Genomic DNA, 16,897 nt, shown 5'->3' on the forward strand with positions numbered 1-16,897 from the left:
TGTTGTATTTTAACTTAGTCTATTAGAAGGCTGAGAGATAAAGAAGCATTTCACTGATACCCCATCTTGACCAGGTTAGTTACTACCAGTTATATTCCAATATAAGTTTAGCTTCACATCAATAATTCAATACCTACATGTTCACCTGTATTACCTAAAATTTACTAATATTCTCATAGCTTCCTACTTTCCAACTTAAGAACTTTTGGCAGAACTAAACTTTTGTTAGAAACGCAAAACATATACCACTAAGTCATAACTGCAAAAAGAATACAGATTACAACTACTTAAATGATATATATATAAATCTTTTTATGACAAATTATAACCTTGTTCATTGAACTGGAATTTACTCTTATCAAATATTACTTCATGTAAGTGGGCTCTTGGCTGGGGACCAGAAACATTTTTGTTACAGGGAGATATTCATTGTAGTGGTATTCACTAAAAAAAATTTGATTTGAATGAAATATGTATTTTATGTGTGCTCTAAATCACAGACCTGAGTGAGGACAAGAATGCACTAAATGTGACTGGGACCTAACGACAAAACTTGGAGTAACAGAGGACAAATAGAAACTGAAAAAAAAAAGAAATCACAAACCTAAAACTAATATTATACTGTATGTTAACTAACGGAATTTAAATAAAAATTAAAACAAAACAAAACAAAACCCCACAAAGGCTTGTGAAATAAGGATGCTAATCAAATAATAACCAAATGTTCAATGCTTTTGAAGCTTTGTATGAACACTGTATGGACATTGAGATATTTAAAAATGTTCTGCTCTTTGAGAATGCATACATAGACAGAAGAGGTGTCTGTTACTATTTCTGAGGTACATGCCTGAATTAAGTCATAAAATGTAAGAGGTGTCTACCCTATGAGGAACAAAGATGGGTTAATTTATATAAACATTATGTCGGGGCCATTCTTTTCTTTTTTTTTTTTTAAGATTTTATTTATTTGAGAGAGAAAACACAAGTGGGGGGAGGGACAGAAGGAGAGGGAAAAGCAGACTCCCCGCTGAGCAGGGAACCCAACTCGGGGCTCAATCCCAGGACCCTGGGATCACAACCTGAGCCCAAGGCAGACAATTAACTGCCTGAGCCATCCAGATGCCTGTAGGGACCTTTCAATTGCCTGCTCTTGATAACATGACAAATATTCTAGGACCTTCCTCTCCAAATCACAAGGTCATGGAGTCCAAATCCATTTCTTTAACCACACTAGTGACTCGAATCCCCTTCTTTGCTGGTAAGTTTCAATTTGACCTTCCAGATTTCCCTTCTACTCTGTGCAGGAAGTCTGACCTGGATGGGAAAGGGTGCCATATGCCCTGGTTTACCTGGGATAATCCCAGTTTATATGGGCATCCTGGTCAGTTTAGCACTTGTCTCAGAATGTTCCTTTAAAAACAAACAAACAAACAAACAAACAAACAAACAAACAAACAAGCAAACCAGATATTATTTTTTAGGACAGTTTTAGTTTCACAACAAAATTGAGTGGAAGGTACAGACATTGCCTCTCTGCCCACTGTCCTCACACAGGCACAGCCTCCCTCAGTACTGACAGCCTCCACAGAGTTGTGCATTTGTGACATCTGTTAATTGATTGGCACATCATGGTCACTCAAAGTCCATAGCTTACATTAGGGTTCACTCTTGGTGTTGTACAGTCTATGGATTTGGACAAACCGATAATGACATGTATCTGCCATTACAGAATCATACAGAATGGTTTTGTTGCTCTAAAAATCCTCTGTGCTCTGACTATTCAACTCAGCCTCCCCCCAACCCCAGGTGACCACTGATCTTTTTACTGCCTCTGTGGTTTTGCCTTTTCCAGAATATCAAATAGTTGGAATTATGAAGCCCTTTCTGGTTGTTGTTTTTCACTTAATAATATGCATTTAAGTTTCCTCCATGTCTTTTCATGGCTTGATAGCTCATTTCTTCTTAGTGCTGAATAATATTCCATTGTCTGGATGTACTAGTTTATTGATCCATTTACCTACTGAAGGACTTCTTGGTTGCGTTCAGGTTCTGGCAATTAACTATGAATAATGCTTCTATAAACATCTGTGTGCAGGTTTTTGTGTGGACACAAGTTTTCAACTCCTTTGGGTAAATACTAAAGAGTGCAATTGATAGATTGTATGGTAAGTGTATGCTTGGTTTTCAATGTTATTTTTTAATGACATAAAATTATGAATAGTTGTATTAATACGAGTCTGGGCATGTTTGCCTTTCTGGCTTCCATAGTCTTATCCAGCAGTGTGTGATATGCCTGTGAAGAGAACAAAGTTCTCACTTTAATATATGGTTACATTTGAAAGGATGACTAGTGATAAATAGCTTCTCTCCCTGACCCTTTCCAGACTCCCTATGAAGGGAGTACTGTCACTGTTCCATTTTACATAAGGGGAAATCACAGAGAGACAAGGTAACTTACGGTCCATGGTGTCACCTTTTGTAAATGGTCAAGCCAAGGACTGAACCCAGGATTTTAACACAGATTACGTGTATGTTCTTAACCCCTATTATACATAGTTTCTCTAGACTGACATGTTACTTTTTCTGTAAATACCCAGATAGCAAGAGAAAAAAAAGTGAGAAACCAAAGATACTGGTATTGTTTTTAATTACTGGGAAGCAAAAACCTAACTGGAATGTGAGCTTAAAGGAATAATTGAACAGTCATCATTTTTGAGATGCCTACTGGGTGGGTGCCACAAATTCTAAAGCAGCAGGGGACTTGAACACAAAGTTCAACACAAAGCTCTGGCACTTTTCCTTTTCTACATGTCAGTCCTGGGCTGGTCACCCCTTCCCCCTCTTCTTTCTCAAGCAGACATCACAGGCTAAGAGTACACTTAGTGAAGTAAAAGGAGAAGTCACTTAATTTTTATGACCACACTAGAAAATGTTTATACACTTTCACAAGGCAGATTGAATGCTCTGCAGTTTGGCGTCACGTGATGTCTCTCTCCCAAAGAAACACAAGAGAGTGAGGTTCACTCCAAAGCTGTGCGCTGCAAGGAGCACTTCAAATGGAGCTAGCTTTTGCAGACCTGGAGTTTTTCCATCAATCATCAGGGATGCTAAAGGGCTGATTTATACCTATAATGCGTATGCCTTTCATCAAGGTCCAAAGTAATTGATTTAGCGGCTGTTTCATTTATAAGACTGTTTATGATTACAGGCACATCCACAAAATAAAAAACATTCTCCCAAAGTGAAACTAAGGCAGGAAGCGTGTGATAGACACCTGACCCTAAAGAGTAACTTTGCATGATGAATGAGCTCCCATTATTTCTGCCTTGTCTGCTTCCCCCACACACCCTTTTCAGCATCTTCTCTAGGCTGTTATTCAATTCTGAGAGTGATAATTAGGACTGACAAAAAGCTGGTTTGGGTTTTAAACTAACAATCAAATTGGCACTACATCAAATGATTTCTAGTTCTACATATCAGCAACACACTACTTCATTTTCTTTCTTTTTTTTTGTGGGTCTTGGTAATTATAATACTTCTTTAAAAATTTTTATTGTTATGTTAATCACCATACATTACATACTACTTCATTTTCTTAAACTGTGTCCCAACCACATTTGGGATATATGGCCTCCTTGCGATTTCCGCAATCCATGAAATGGGTTAAAAACTTGCCCTACCAATTCTTCACTTTGAGAACTCAGGCTCCTCTTGGAATAACTCTTAGCTTTTGCATTGGGTACAACATTGTCCATTGATCTAGTTTCTGTAATTAACAAAAGAAAATATTTGGTAGCATGTTTTAAAATAACAGTATGAAAACAACATCGTATTTCCCCTATTTAAGGGTTACAATATAGCAGGCTCCTGAACTCACAGAACTGACATCAATCCAATAACTTAAAATGCAAAATCTCGTAGTAGGAAAGGATCATACATTTTTTTGAATATTTAGATTTATTCATCTATGTGCTAAACAGGGAATAGTCAAAGGAACTAGACACTACAAAGTGATTCCAAAATAGGATACCTAACGAGGTTCTTTCCTCTTTTCAATTAACCACTGTCTTTCCTACAGGAAGTTTCCATTATATGAGCCCTGAGTCAGGGGGATAATTCATCTAGTTTTCAGGAAATTTCCTTCTTCTTCTTCTTTTTTTTTTTTTGATAAGAAACAAACGTAAAAATTGGCTTTTAAAAGTGGTTGTTATTTGTAGGCTTTCCAGATAATGACTCCCGGCAAGTCCACATGGCCCAGATGAAAGAGGTGACTTATATAAGAATTCAGTAAATGTGCTACATTCTCTGGCAAGCCTATTTTTAATTCCCACAGCCCTTTTCTTTAGTATTTGGGTCAAAATTCCATTAACAAAGGGAACTTTTCTACATATTCTCCACTTTGGGAACCTTGAGTACTAGAAAATTAAAGATTTATTGAAGTAGACCTGAGAAATATTTCTATTCAAATGTATTATCTCCACTGGGGTTTTGAACATGTGTTTTTATCAAGAATTCCAGTGAATTTTTCTTTATAATGAGCAAAATTCTGAATAGAAAATAAATCAAAATTGCTTTTATTAAATCCTTTAATTTCTTAATCAAAACATTTAAGAGATTATCTGCTGGCTGTTTTAACTGGTACCCACTGCTGTTGAAGCCCCTCAATCATTTTGGTTTTGAAAGATAGGAAAAAAAAAATAAAGGGAAGGCAGCAATATGTTGGTTGATAAAATAAACAAATAATAGTCTTAATTGTGTGGTTATGTTTGGAAGCTTTTTGTTCTACTTAAAGTGCAAGTACCTTGAGGGCAAATACTATAGTATTTTTATCTGTTTATATCTCCTATAAAACTTTCTTACTATGTTTCTTACTTTTTTTTATCTATTTCTACCTCCTTTAAAACTTTACAACTTTCATGAACTGTTACATTGAATTTTTATTGTTACCTTGAATTCCATGTAAAGGTGGACATTCTAACATGTAATTAAACCTCCAAGAATTTATAGTGGGTATCTAGGGACCTCAGATCTTGTCCTGTAGCCTTCAGAAGGTTAATCACTTTGGATCATAGTTTTCTTACTTACATAGTTTTAGCTTATCTTTAAAGTTCCAAATTCTAAATAATTCTTAATTTGTGCTGAAGCATCTGAGTTTCTCTTAGAAATGTTTCTTAGCAAAATACTTAACCAAACTGAAACCATATGAGCTCTAGGAGGTAATATTTCTTTACTGCACAGAGGTGGCATTACCCATAGAGCTTCCTGTAATGGTTTTAATATATGTCCACAAATTCTTTGACACTTTCTCCCTTTAAAAGGTAGAGCCTCATTTCCCTCCCTGAGTATGGCTGAAGTAACACTGTTACTTCATAAAAAGTGTAGCAGCTTCTTCCTCGCTCTCTCTTTTGGATGGCTTGCATTGGGATAAGCTAGCTCCCATGTCAGCAGGACACTCAAGTTGCCCTATGTGTTCACCTGGCAAGGAATGGATGCTCCTGCCAGCAGCTGGGTGAGTGAGTCTTATCAGAAACAGATTCTCCAGTCCTAGTTACACCTTTAGACATCTTAACTGCAACCTCATGAGAGATGCTAAGCTAGAATCAACCAAACTCCACCTGCATTTCTGACACACAGAAACTGTATGAGTATAAATGCTCACTGTTATTTTAAGTTGCCAAATTTGGGGGTTATTTGTTATGCGGCAATAAGTAATACACTTACCTATGTATTTAAATCAGGAACTTTTGTAAATACCAGCAAAACTGCAGCTAAACTAAAATTCATCTATTTCCTAGAGAACTAGGTTTTTGAAAGTCCTTTAAAAGGCTATTTCAGGTTTAAAGACATCAATATACTCTTAATATAAAAAAATCACAAATTCCCCTGCTACAGTTAAATAGCATTTCCTTTTGTGGCCGACCTAATGAAAATGGGCAGAGGGCGCCTGGGTGGCTCAGTTGGTTAAGCGACGGCCTTCGGCTCAGGTCATGATCCTGGAGTCCTAGGATCGAGTCCCGCATCGGGCTCCCTGCTCGGCGGGGAGCCTGCTTCTCCCTCTGGCCCTCCCCCCTCTCATGTGCTTTCTGTCTCAAATAAATAAAATCTTTAAAAAAAAAAAAAAAAAAAAGAAAATGGGCAGAAAGCTGGCCTCTCTTCTTCATTATTATTCTTTCTTCATTCTTTGCAGTTAAGCTTTCTGCTTGGGTTGATGGTCATCATTTATTAATTTGTGTTTATTGAGCTTCCCTGTATATTTTGATTCAAAATAGGAACCATATATAGCATAATAAAAGTTAATTTCTACTCTTAAGGAATTAAGATTTTCAACAAAGAATGATGTGAGCATACACAGTCAGACATATCGTATTCATACCATATTGATAAACACAGAGATAAGGTAATGCAACAAAAGGAATACCTTACTGTAATTAAATATTTATAATATATAGTATCTTATTTAATCCTCACAGTAATACTATGAGGCATAAAATAAGCATTTCACTAGTTGGTGGTATTATTTCTTTTGAAAATAAGTATTTTTCTGGTTATACATGTATTTTAGAGACTTTGATAATATGGAAAGATAACCCTCGTGCAGTGTTATTGTAAATCATCCAGCAAGCTGGCTTAAGAATTATGTGATATAGTTAATGTATCTTAATGCATTTAATTCTGTGGCTTCATTAGCGCCTACCAGGAAGTGCTACTGAACACAGGCAGGACAAGTGTGTTATTTGAGAACAGTGAAAACAGAATCGAACGTATCAGACTGATTTTTTTAAAATCATACAGTAGAGAGAAAACTGGCCATCTTTTAAAACTTTTGTTGTTGTTGCTATTGTAGTTTTGCCTTTTATAATACTATGTTTTTGCATATCTTTCTTAAAAGTGTTAACAAGGGGATCCTCCAGAAATACCACAGAAAGAAAACAGAAGATTTTTTAGCCACTCATATTATTGAGGAACATGTAGTAGACATGTCTCTAGGGTAATTCCTTAAAAGTAACTTTAAAGTAAGCTGAGTTAATTTGAGTAAGCCCTTAGCTTCCAAACCAAATTCAAACCCTACGTACTTTTACTTATGAAGTGACAATTGGAAGATTTTTTTTTCAGATTAGAATCTTATTCCATATCAAGCTGTTTTACTAAACTTGAAAATTTGGAATTTAAACCAATCAAAATGCAATTACAGTTGTGTTTTTCTTGATAAATCTCAAGAATTTATCTTGAACATATATATCATAAACCTTATGTTTGTGTGTGTGTGTGTAATGTGTGTGTGTATATGGTTTTTTTTTTTTTTAGGCAACAGTTAGAGTATCACATAGTCTTTTGACAATACTTTGATGATGCTGTGTAAAGATTATTTACCATAAAATCACTTGGACTCAAGTGATTGATCTGTTTAAACATTGTACGCTAAAAACTGTTTCGAGTTTCTTGAAATTACATAGGCATATAAATTAACTATATAGAAAACAGACACAACAAAAGTACTGAGAGTGAGGATCACAACAGAGAAATGTTTTCAGAGTCCTGTAACTTATGGTGATTATTTTATAAAACTAGGGGGGAAAAAAGAAGAAAGGAGAAATCTCAGAAGTTGGTTAGTCTTGGGTCTTTGCTTGTATGGTTTGTTTAGAGCCCTGAAAGCCTGGAGAGAAGGAGTGAGGCTAATGAACTTGGCTTTCAGACCAGAACCCGTCCCTTGAGGAGACTGTTGGGTTATTTCCCATATTGCAAGAAGGGATAATGTGATACATAGAAAAAACTTTTTCTTGCTTCCAATAGTCATACTAAATTGCACAATACTTTATAGCACTTCTCAAACACTTAAACATGTTCTGGGACAAATAATTTTATACGTACACAGAGAAAATCTCAGAAGGCCATAAATGCTGCTCTGTTTCATAAAAGGAGGCTGATGAGCGGGTGGTTTCTGAGGCCTGATCACAGGTAGAGACATAAATGAAGTGGGCGGTCAGTGAACAATTCTTGGTAAATAATTGGTCTTTCATGTGAAGACAAACAGCTGCTGGAACTCTTTGGAAAATTCTAAAGAGACTTAAGGATTCATAAAAAAACGAATTTGTGGCATTATCACATATGAAGGTCAGGACGGGATGTTCTCTGGGAAAGGTAAACACGAAGGGAAAAACTGTCTTCTTGTATCACATTTTAAAACACACAGTGGTTTATATTTATTCCAATTTAAAGTAAGAAAATGGCTCTTGTCAAACACTTGAAACATAGTATTGTAAGGCAATGAGGAGGGTATTAAAATTATGAAGTACAATTCCTAATCTCAGTGAATTTGAGATTTAAGAGAGAGAAAAAGACATTTACATGCAAATTTCACTAATGATTCAAGAAACTGAACGGTGATGTTTGACTTTAAGAGGGTCTAGCTTTTTACTTAAGAAAGGCTTGTCTACACTTAGACCATAATTCTATGAAGATCAGTTGACCTCCACTTAAGTGTTCAAGATGTGGTATAGTAGAATATCCAAAGGCTCACAACATTGTTTACATAAATGTATATATTACTATTTGTAACTCAAAAGCCACCGGAGCCAGCTTATTAAGTTGGACAAGCAATTATTTGCTCCCAATATCTTTCCTCCACTAAGTCCATTAAAAGAGCCTGCCAAATTAGTTACGTTTAAGTAATAAAAAAAGGTAAAACTGGGACTTCCAGGCATTCCCATCTCTGATTAGTTAGGTCAGGGCTTCTCAAACCGATTATGCATCAGAATCACCTGCTGGGCCCTGCTCCCAGAGTTCTCAGATTCAGCAGGTCAGCAGATTTAGGGCGGGGCTCCAGAGTTTCTATTTCCTCGAAGTTCCCAGGTGCTGTGGTCATTGCTGCTTTGGAGACCCTACTTTCAGAACTGCTGCACTAGAAGAATAAGCTGGTTTGGTTGTAGTTCTGAAAACAGAATCAGTGGCTGGAGTCTGGTGAAGGAGAGAAAGGATGGCATGACATGCTACAGAACTAGGTGGTGTCCAGGTCATATAAGAGCTTGTCATTTATGGGAAGCACCGAGCATCTCTACGTGGGGTTTTTTTTAGGTAGATGCGTGATGACGTGATCCCCACTTTGGCTACTCGGAAGAGAATGCAGGGGGAAACAAGAGGGCCAGAGACGGCATTAGCGGGTAAGAGATGAGAGTTTAGGAAAGAGAAAGGACTTGTTCAGGCTGCAGTGAGGGGATGGGATGAAGATGGGAGAAGTGGTCAACCCTAACTTGCATTTTGGAGGGAAAATCATCAGTGGACATTTGGTAATGGATTGACTGTGGGAGTTCAGGAGAGATGGCTGCCAAAGAAGACGGTCAGCCTCCTGTCCTGTGAGGCTGAGTGGATGGAGTATTGCCGGGAGAGAAAGCTGCAGGGGGCTAGGACTAGGTGGTAGCAGGAGCCAACTTCAGTTTTGGACAAGCTCAACCAGACTTTTTTAAACTGATGGTTACAGACACACGGAGGTCAAAAGAGAGGTCTGAGCTAGTATAAATTTGCTGGGGCCTGAAGCTAGGGAGAGGAGTCCTCATGGTGTGAGAGTAGGACATGGGAAAGGAGTGGGCTGGGGACTGAATGCTGGTCTCTGAGGGTTGGTCAAGAAGAAGTCAGCAGAGCACGCTGACAGGACCAGTCAGAGCAGAAAGAGAGAAACCAGAAGGCTGTGATGTCACACAGGCAGAAAGAAGAGATTTTAGAACTGAGAGGGGCATTCTGGAGATGGGAGGGATACTATAAGATGAGAATGAAAACGTGATCATTTGATATAGCAGCATGGGGGTTGAGGAAGTGGCTGAAAAAAATCGGTCCAGGTAGATGTGGAGACCTGGTGGGAATGGGAAGTTGGGCTGGAGTGTGTTGAAGAGAAAGGGCAGAGAAGGAAGCCAAGACAGTTGTTAACGGAATCATTAGTCCAGACATGGATTCATCCAATTCTATTTCACTTTTAATTTTTTAAAAATATTTTATTTATTTATTTGACAGAGAGAGAGCACAAGCAGGGCGAGCTGCAGGAAGAGGAAGAGGGAGAAGCAGGCTCCCCGTGGAACAGGGACCCTGATGTGGGACTCAATTCCAGGACCCTGGGATCATGACCTGAGCCAAAGGCAGATGCTTAACCCACTGAGCCACCCAGATGGCCCCATCCAATTCCATTTCAAACAGATAATATGCAAAAGGCATCTCAGCCCTGGGGAAAAGATGAAGAATAAGGTTCCCACCTTGGAGTGGCTCATTACAGTCTAGGTGGGAGACACAAGTAAACACCTTCTCCTTTCTCCCTCTCCCAGACTTTCCTCAAGCAAGTGTGACTTCTTGGAGTTGTGACTATCTGATGGTCTTGAAGAGCTTCCTCATTTTTTCATATCAAGACATACATAAAAAAAATGATAATATTGGTACAGAACATTGGGATACCTAGAAGGGCTACTCAAGGCTGGGGCTGTATCCTAGAAAAACTCATCACTGTCCTTGGCTCCAGCCTGCAGGATAAACAGAATCTCAGTCATCCTCAGACAGATCCCACCTGTCATCACCTCAACCTGTGGTCAGTTCTATTCATATCTAGGTTCTTCTCATCAACATGATAGTTCAAAAGGCCTGGGGGAAAGAAAAGACTTCCAGAAATAATGATATTTCTGCTGAATTTTTGGGTGGCCTGACTTTGGGGTATTTTTTACACATATGTTTTATGATCAGGAAATAGTACCACTACTAATCTAAAATCTTTCTGATACACATTATTATTTAAAAATCTTTTTATATATTCTTGTTGTATATTTATACTGTCACAACTTACTTCTTTTTTTTTTTAATTATTTATTTGAGAGAGAGAGAATGAGAGAGAGCACGAGAGGGAAGAGGGTCAGAGGGAGAAGCAGACCCCCCGCTGAGCAGGGAGCCCGATGTGGGACTCGATCCAGGGACTCCAGGATCATGACCTGAGCCGAAGGCAGCCGCTCAACCAACTGAGCCACCCAGGCGCCCTGTCACAACTTACTTCTTGAACTAAACTCTAAGATCCTTCAGGATGGGACCTATTTCTTTTTGTTCTCCCTATGCCAGCGTAGTATCTTTCATTTTGTAAGTGATGCTTATGAGGAATACATACACAGATATGTAAAGTCCACATATGATGCCCAGGCTTTGTAGTACAAGAGAAAGGAACATTGCTTGATTACCCAATGTTTAAAATCAAGACTGATTTTTGCCTTTGGCTGGTAGACTCATCTGATACTAAAAGAGCCTGGCAAAATCTGGCTGAGGTGGAGCTTTAGCAGACTATGCACACATACTCTGGTTATTGATTATTAGATATTTAACTCAATACATGTGAACATTTGACTGAACACAAAGGTCTTCCTCACTAAACTTGGTGTTGAGTCTGTACCTCTTTTTTTTGCTTCACCTTCCATTAGTAGAATGTTGCATATTCTGTGAGCTCTGAGCAATTATAGGTAATTGTTTTGAGGCCAACACATTCCAACCAGTCACCAGCTACCTTTCTACCTTTTTGCTAACTGGGGACCTTTCTCTTGTGTGGCCGTGGTGCTTCTGTATCACGTTTCCGGGCCCCAGATCCCGGGTATGCAACAACACACAGGAAGAGGGTGAGAGGCGATTGTCCAGTCTCGGAGGTGGGGGGGTGGTGAGGATTCCATACATCTGTCTTTCCTTACTTTACACCTTTTCTGTTTGTTGGTTTGCTTTACTTGTTTAACTTCTCTCCAGACTCACACAATAGCTGAAAACAACTATTCACGGCAACCTTCCTCACATGTACAGAATCATGAGCATGGACACAAGTCAGCCTTATAGATAAGGTTTCCTCACTCTGAAAAATGTTCACACACCGGAAATTAGGCTAAAATGAATAAAGTAGATATGAAATAAAGTAGATATCTATACAGATAAAGGGAAGAAAGTGCCAAAAGGGGCTTAAAAGAAGTCTCAAGGATAAATAAGCCGGTAGGAAAGAAGCTCACTCACTCATTTATGACTTGCTCTGAGTCAGGATCCTCTGGTCACAGAGGTTTCCGTGGATTCCTGGCTTCTTTATGCCAGATTCTGAGTAAACAGGTTCTCATATTGGTTATGCTGGATTGACGGTTTGTAAATAAGCTTAAACTTTCAATTTTTAATTTTTATTATTTTGTAAGTACCAAATTGCTGTTTTTCTACTGGCAAGTACCTAGTTTCGTTTTAGCTTAAAGTATTTATAAACAACAGAAGACAATCCAAGTGGCATTTACTTCTCTGAGTCAACCCTAATTCTGCAGCATAATTTTTAACAGAAAGGATTTTGACTGCAATAAAAAAATACGCCCCTCTCTTGACAATTAAACTGAGGCCTTGTGAGTGGTGGTTACCTTTTTATTTTATTTTATTTTTTTAAAGAATCTATTTATTTATTTGACAGAGAGAGCAAGCCCAAGCAGGGGGAGCAGCAGACAGAGGGAGAAGAAGGCTCCCCGACTCGGGGCTCAAGCCCAGGACCCTGGGATCATGACCTGAACCAAAGGCAGACGTTTAACCAACTGAGCCACCCAGGAGCCCCGGTGGTTTCCTTTTTAAAAAGACGCTTTCTTTGCTTTCATGTGGAAAGTAATAATTGATAGGAGAAAATGTATCCTTCTCGTGGGTGGCAGTTCCAATTTTTAGGATTCCTTTTTGCTCAGTGATCTGATCAGGGCCATGAAGCCATGGCCTAGATGCATGAAGAACAAATTCTAAGCCTAATAGTATTTTAAGAAGTCTGACTCAGTAAAAGGTGACATTCCAAAGAAGGTTGAGAACAAAGCATGTCCAAACTCAGGACTTGTTAAGAGGATTCATATTGTTTTGTTAAAACAGCTATTTAGGGGCACCTGGGTGGCTCAGTCAGTTAAGCATCTGCCTTCGGCTCAGGTCATGATACCAAGGTCCTGGGCTCAAGCCCCGCATCAGGCTCCTTGCTCAGTTGGGAGCCTGTTTCTCCTTCTCTAATTCCCCCTCTTTGTGCTCTCTCTCTGTCAAATAACTAAATAAAGTCTTTAAAAAAATTAAAAAAATAAAACAGCTATTGTTTTGGAGGATCAAGAAGGACAGAGAAGGGGCGCCTGGGTGGCTCAGTCATTGGGCGTCTGCCTTTGGCTTGGGTCATGGTCCCAGGGTCCTGGGATTGAGCCCCGCATCGGGCTCCCTGCTTGGCGGGAAGCCTCCTTCTCCCTCCCCCACTCCCCCTGCTTGTGTTCCCTCTCTCGCTGTGTCTCTCTCTGTCAAATAAATAAATAAAATCTTAAAAAAAAAAAAAGGACAGAGAAATCAATATGCCCAATTTTTGTCACTTAGTTGAATTCTGTTTACTATAGCATGTTTTCAAAGTTAAAATATCTGTGTCCTAATTCAGAAATGATGCAGACAGAAACATCAATAAACAAACAAACCCCCAACCAAAAAAAAATTTTATATAAACCCTAAAACTCAGGATGTCCACTTTCTGTTTAAAAATACAATCTATTTTTTGAAATTTCTGAGATTTCAGAAGCACAAATATTTTTCATACCAAAAAGAGTAAAATACTGATACTGGCATCAGGTCAGGCCTTGCTCCTTGTTTTAAGTGGCTTTAATAGTATCCTTTCTGTGCCTTATTCCTTTTTGTTAGTCTGTTCCTTGACATAATGCACTGAGAATGTAACCACAGTATAATGGGTGTAACTTCTGAAGATGAAGACTCAAACCATGCTAGGTTGACATCAGCATCCATAAAACAACAACAAAAATCATTTTAAACCGATGACTTAGCTTCAGCATTTTTAATGATCTCTAAATCACACACAGTAAAATCTTGAGTGACCAGAATGTTTGGGAAATGGAACATAAATTACATTTTTTCCTTAATGTAGCTTTAAATTTAATAAAGGAAAAAGTTACTTTCAGCCATTGTGGACAATCGTTGTAAAGTGGATGGGATGTTTTCCTGCCTTAGCAAATAAAGCATAATGAACACAATGTAATCTTTCTGTCAAGACTTTGGTTCTTGCAGTACTGCCAGCTTCCAAGGATCCGAGCTGCCCACCCTCTGGTTTCAAGAAGTACATGTGGAAGCCACAGAGCAAGCCCAGCCCACACGGCGTGCATATGTACCCTGGAGGCTGCTGGAAACAGTAAATATAGGTGATTTTCTTGGATTTGCCTTTTCTCTGCAGAGTAAATTATGGGTCACTTGATTAACCTATCAATTAACCCGGGCTAACTGATATTTTAGAGAATTAAGATAGTTTATTTAGAACAATATATTTGAATATGATCTTTTTGGAATGATACTGAGTAGCTAGTGAAATTAACGCATAAGGGTGGTGGTGGGATTCTGCAATCTGTCCAGAAGGTTACAACAATGAGATCTCTATTTCTCCTCCTTGAAGGCAGAGAAATGGATGAATCACTTCTATAGAATATCTAGAGCACTGTGATTCTTGAAAAAAAAATATTTAAGTGAAATAACTAACTGAATTTAATTGTATTTTTAAAGAAAAGATTGTAGTATTTTTCATATAGCACTTATTACTGTATAAATAATTGAAAAAGTTTTTTTGTTGTTGTCTGCCTTATGATTAAATACATGAGAAATTCTTACAAAATAGCCTTCTCCTACCAATAATTTTCTTTGCAATGAAGAATAAAAATTTTCTAAGACCCAAACTGCTCAAAGGGGGAATTTAAAGCCGCAGAGGGAAATGGGTCTCCAATTTGTTACAATGGGTCCTTTATATCTTGTCTTCCCCCATTTAAAACATGGCTTTATTTAGAATATATAAAACAAAATGCACAGCAACTCAACCTAAATGGTCCAGAACGACTTATTCTCCTTCCTTACCTAGCATCAATTTGTCACTACCTACAAACACATGGACTTTATTAGACTCTACTTTAGAGCAGGAAACTCATTATAAGATCGTAGCAAGCCCAGAGTTGGTCAGACCAAAACATTTTTCAAATGCTTCCTCTGTGTCCCAGGCACTGCTCTAGTACTGGGAAAACAATAATGAACAGAACCAGAAAATCCTCTTCGCTCACAAAGCTAACTTTCCTGTTGGGTAGACTGACTAAAACCATGAAGAAAAGTAAGCTGATGTCATATTCAGGTAAATGTGAGGAAGAAGAGAAAATAAGGCCATGTGCTGGTGAGTGACAGAGTCTTGGAGAGGGCGGAGAAGGTGTCTCTATCCAAAGTACTCAGGGAAGTCAGCTCTTGGGGAGGTGATATTTGAGTTGCCACCTGAGTACTAAGGAGAGAGCCCTGCACAGATATGGGGAAGCAGCGGGAGCTCTGAGTGCAAGGTCCTTGGAATGAAAAGGAGTTTGGTGTGCTCAGAGGACAGAGATAAGCCTAGAGTCACTGTGGCATAGTGGAAGAGGGGCAGGATAGAAGGGCAAGAGGTCAGGGAGCAGGGCACATGCCAGACCTGTAAGCCCTTGTGGGCATTTTATGTTGATTTATAATGGGAAGCAGCTGGGAGGTTTTAAGCAGGAAGAGTAGCTTGATCTGATATGTGCTTAGAAAAATTACTCTGTGCAGAGGATAGACCGCAGGCGCAGGAGAGAAGGCAGACCAGTGGGGATACTGGGAAACAATGGTAACTTGAACTGGAGTTATGGAAGGCAAGTATCGATGGTCTCCAAACAAGAATAAGGCAAGGGGGAAATATCAAGAGCTTTTTGTAGGTAGAGTTGGCATGACTTCCTCAAGCATGCATTGGATGCGTCATTTGAAGGAAAAAGAATCAAGGATGGCTTCTTGGGTGTTTGGCTTGAGATACTGGCTGGAAACTGTGTGTATAGGAGATAAGAAACCAAATTGTCCTGCTCCTGTCTTGTTAAGCATGAGATCCTTGTTAGATAACCAAAGGGAGATAAGTACTAATTACAGCTATGTTTTATTAATACCGGCTATGTTCCAGACACTGTTCTAAGCCTTTTTAAGTGTAATAACTAATTCATTCCTTTCAACTAGAGCTGGAAGTACAGGCAGCTTGTATGACTGCTAAGGTTATAATAAATGGCATAATCCAAACTAGCCCACAGAAAACCTGGCTCAGGAGTCCTGGCCAGTTGTCACCGTGCTAAGTTGAATGAGAAGAGGCAAGTCTGTGTTCAAGGGCTAGAGATCTAAGCTTCACATATACATTTTAGAGTCATCAGCCTCTAAGGTATTTTTAAAACCATGGGACAGGATGAGATCTCCCAAAGAAAGCATGCAGACAGGGCTGGAGACAGTGTCTTGGGCCGTCAACAATTTAGGTCTCTTGAAGAAGAAAGAGCAAAGGATCATGAGAAATAGCAGCTGGTGTGATTGGACGAAATAAGGCAAATGGAAATAGAATCTTTTTCAACTTCATAGAGTTCAAATATAGGACTTTTTTTTTTTTTTTTTTTTTTTTAAGTAGGCTCCTTGCCCAGTGTGGAGCCCAATGTGGGGCTTGAACTCAGACGACCCTGAGATCAAGACCTGAGCTGAGATCAAGAGTCTGACGTTTAACCGACTGAGACACCCAGGCACCCCAGGACTTTTTTCTAAAGACAACCATATTCAGAGAATATGAAAACCAAGGACATGGGGGTCTAATATTTTCTTCTTTGAAATTCTAATATTTGTAGAGAAAACAAGGTGAGCACACAAGAAAACTCAGATAACTTCATGTTTACTATCAAGCCATTTGACTTTCTGATGTAGGGTGGAAGACAATTAAGGGAGGGTTGTCTGAACTCTGACATTTTTTTTTTTTTCAGGTGACATGATCTTTTTTTTTTTTTTACCATTTTTTTTTATTCTTATGTTAATCCCCATATATTACATCATTAGTTTTAGATGAAGTGTTCCATGATTCATTGTTTGTGCA

At 38.7% G+C, this 16,897-nt stretch overlaps 1 protein-coding gene and 1 long non-coding RNA gene across 5 annotated transcripts in view; both read right to left on the bottom strand.

Annotated features, from left to right (window-relative positions):
* Positions 1-16,897, bottom strand: part of DLC1 (DLC1 Rho GTPase activating protein) — a 427,572-nt gene that overhangs the window by 216,920 nt on the left and 193,755 nt on the right. Inside the window, exon 5 of one of the 4 annotated variants that reach the window (XM_035004125.1) lies at positions 1,884-2,293. The exons of the other annotated variants lie outside the window; for them this stretch is intronic. Coding sequence (XP_034860016.1) covers positions 2,198-2,293 — 96 coding nt within the window. The 3' untranslated portion in view covers positions 1,884-2,197. Of the gene's footprint in view, positions 1-1,883; positions 2,294-16,897 lie in introns of those variants that run through there. 4 annotated transcript variants of the gene reach the window in all.
* Positions 7,250-12,473, bottom strand: LOC118010019. Its single transcript, XR_004679086.1, has 2 exons — positions 12,007-12,473; positions 7,250-8,955 (listed from the first exon to the last, which is right to left on the bottom strand). It is a non-coding gene; the product is annotated as an uncharacterized LOC118010019 (long non-coding RNA).

This window comes from Mirounga leonina, unplaced genomic scaffold (genome assembly GCF_011800145.1).
Source record: "Mirounga leonina isolate KUSES-001 unplaced genomic scaffold, KU_Mleo_1.0 Mir_128, whole genome shotgun sequence".
Taxonomy (NCBI): domain Eukaryota; kingdom Metazoa; phylum Chordata; class Mammalia; order Carnivora; family Phocidae; genus Mirounga; species Mirounga leonina.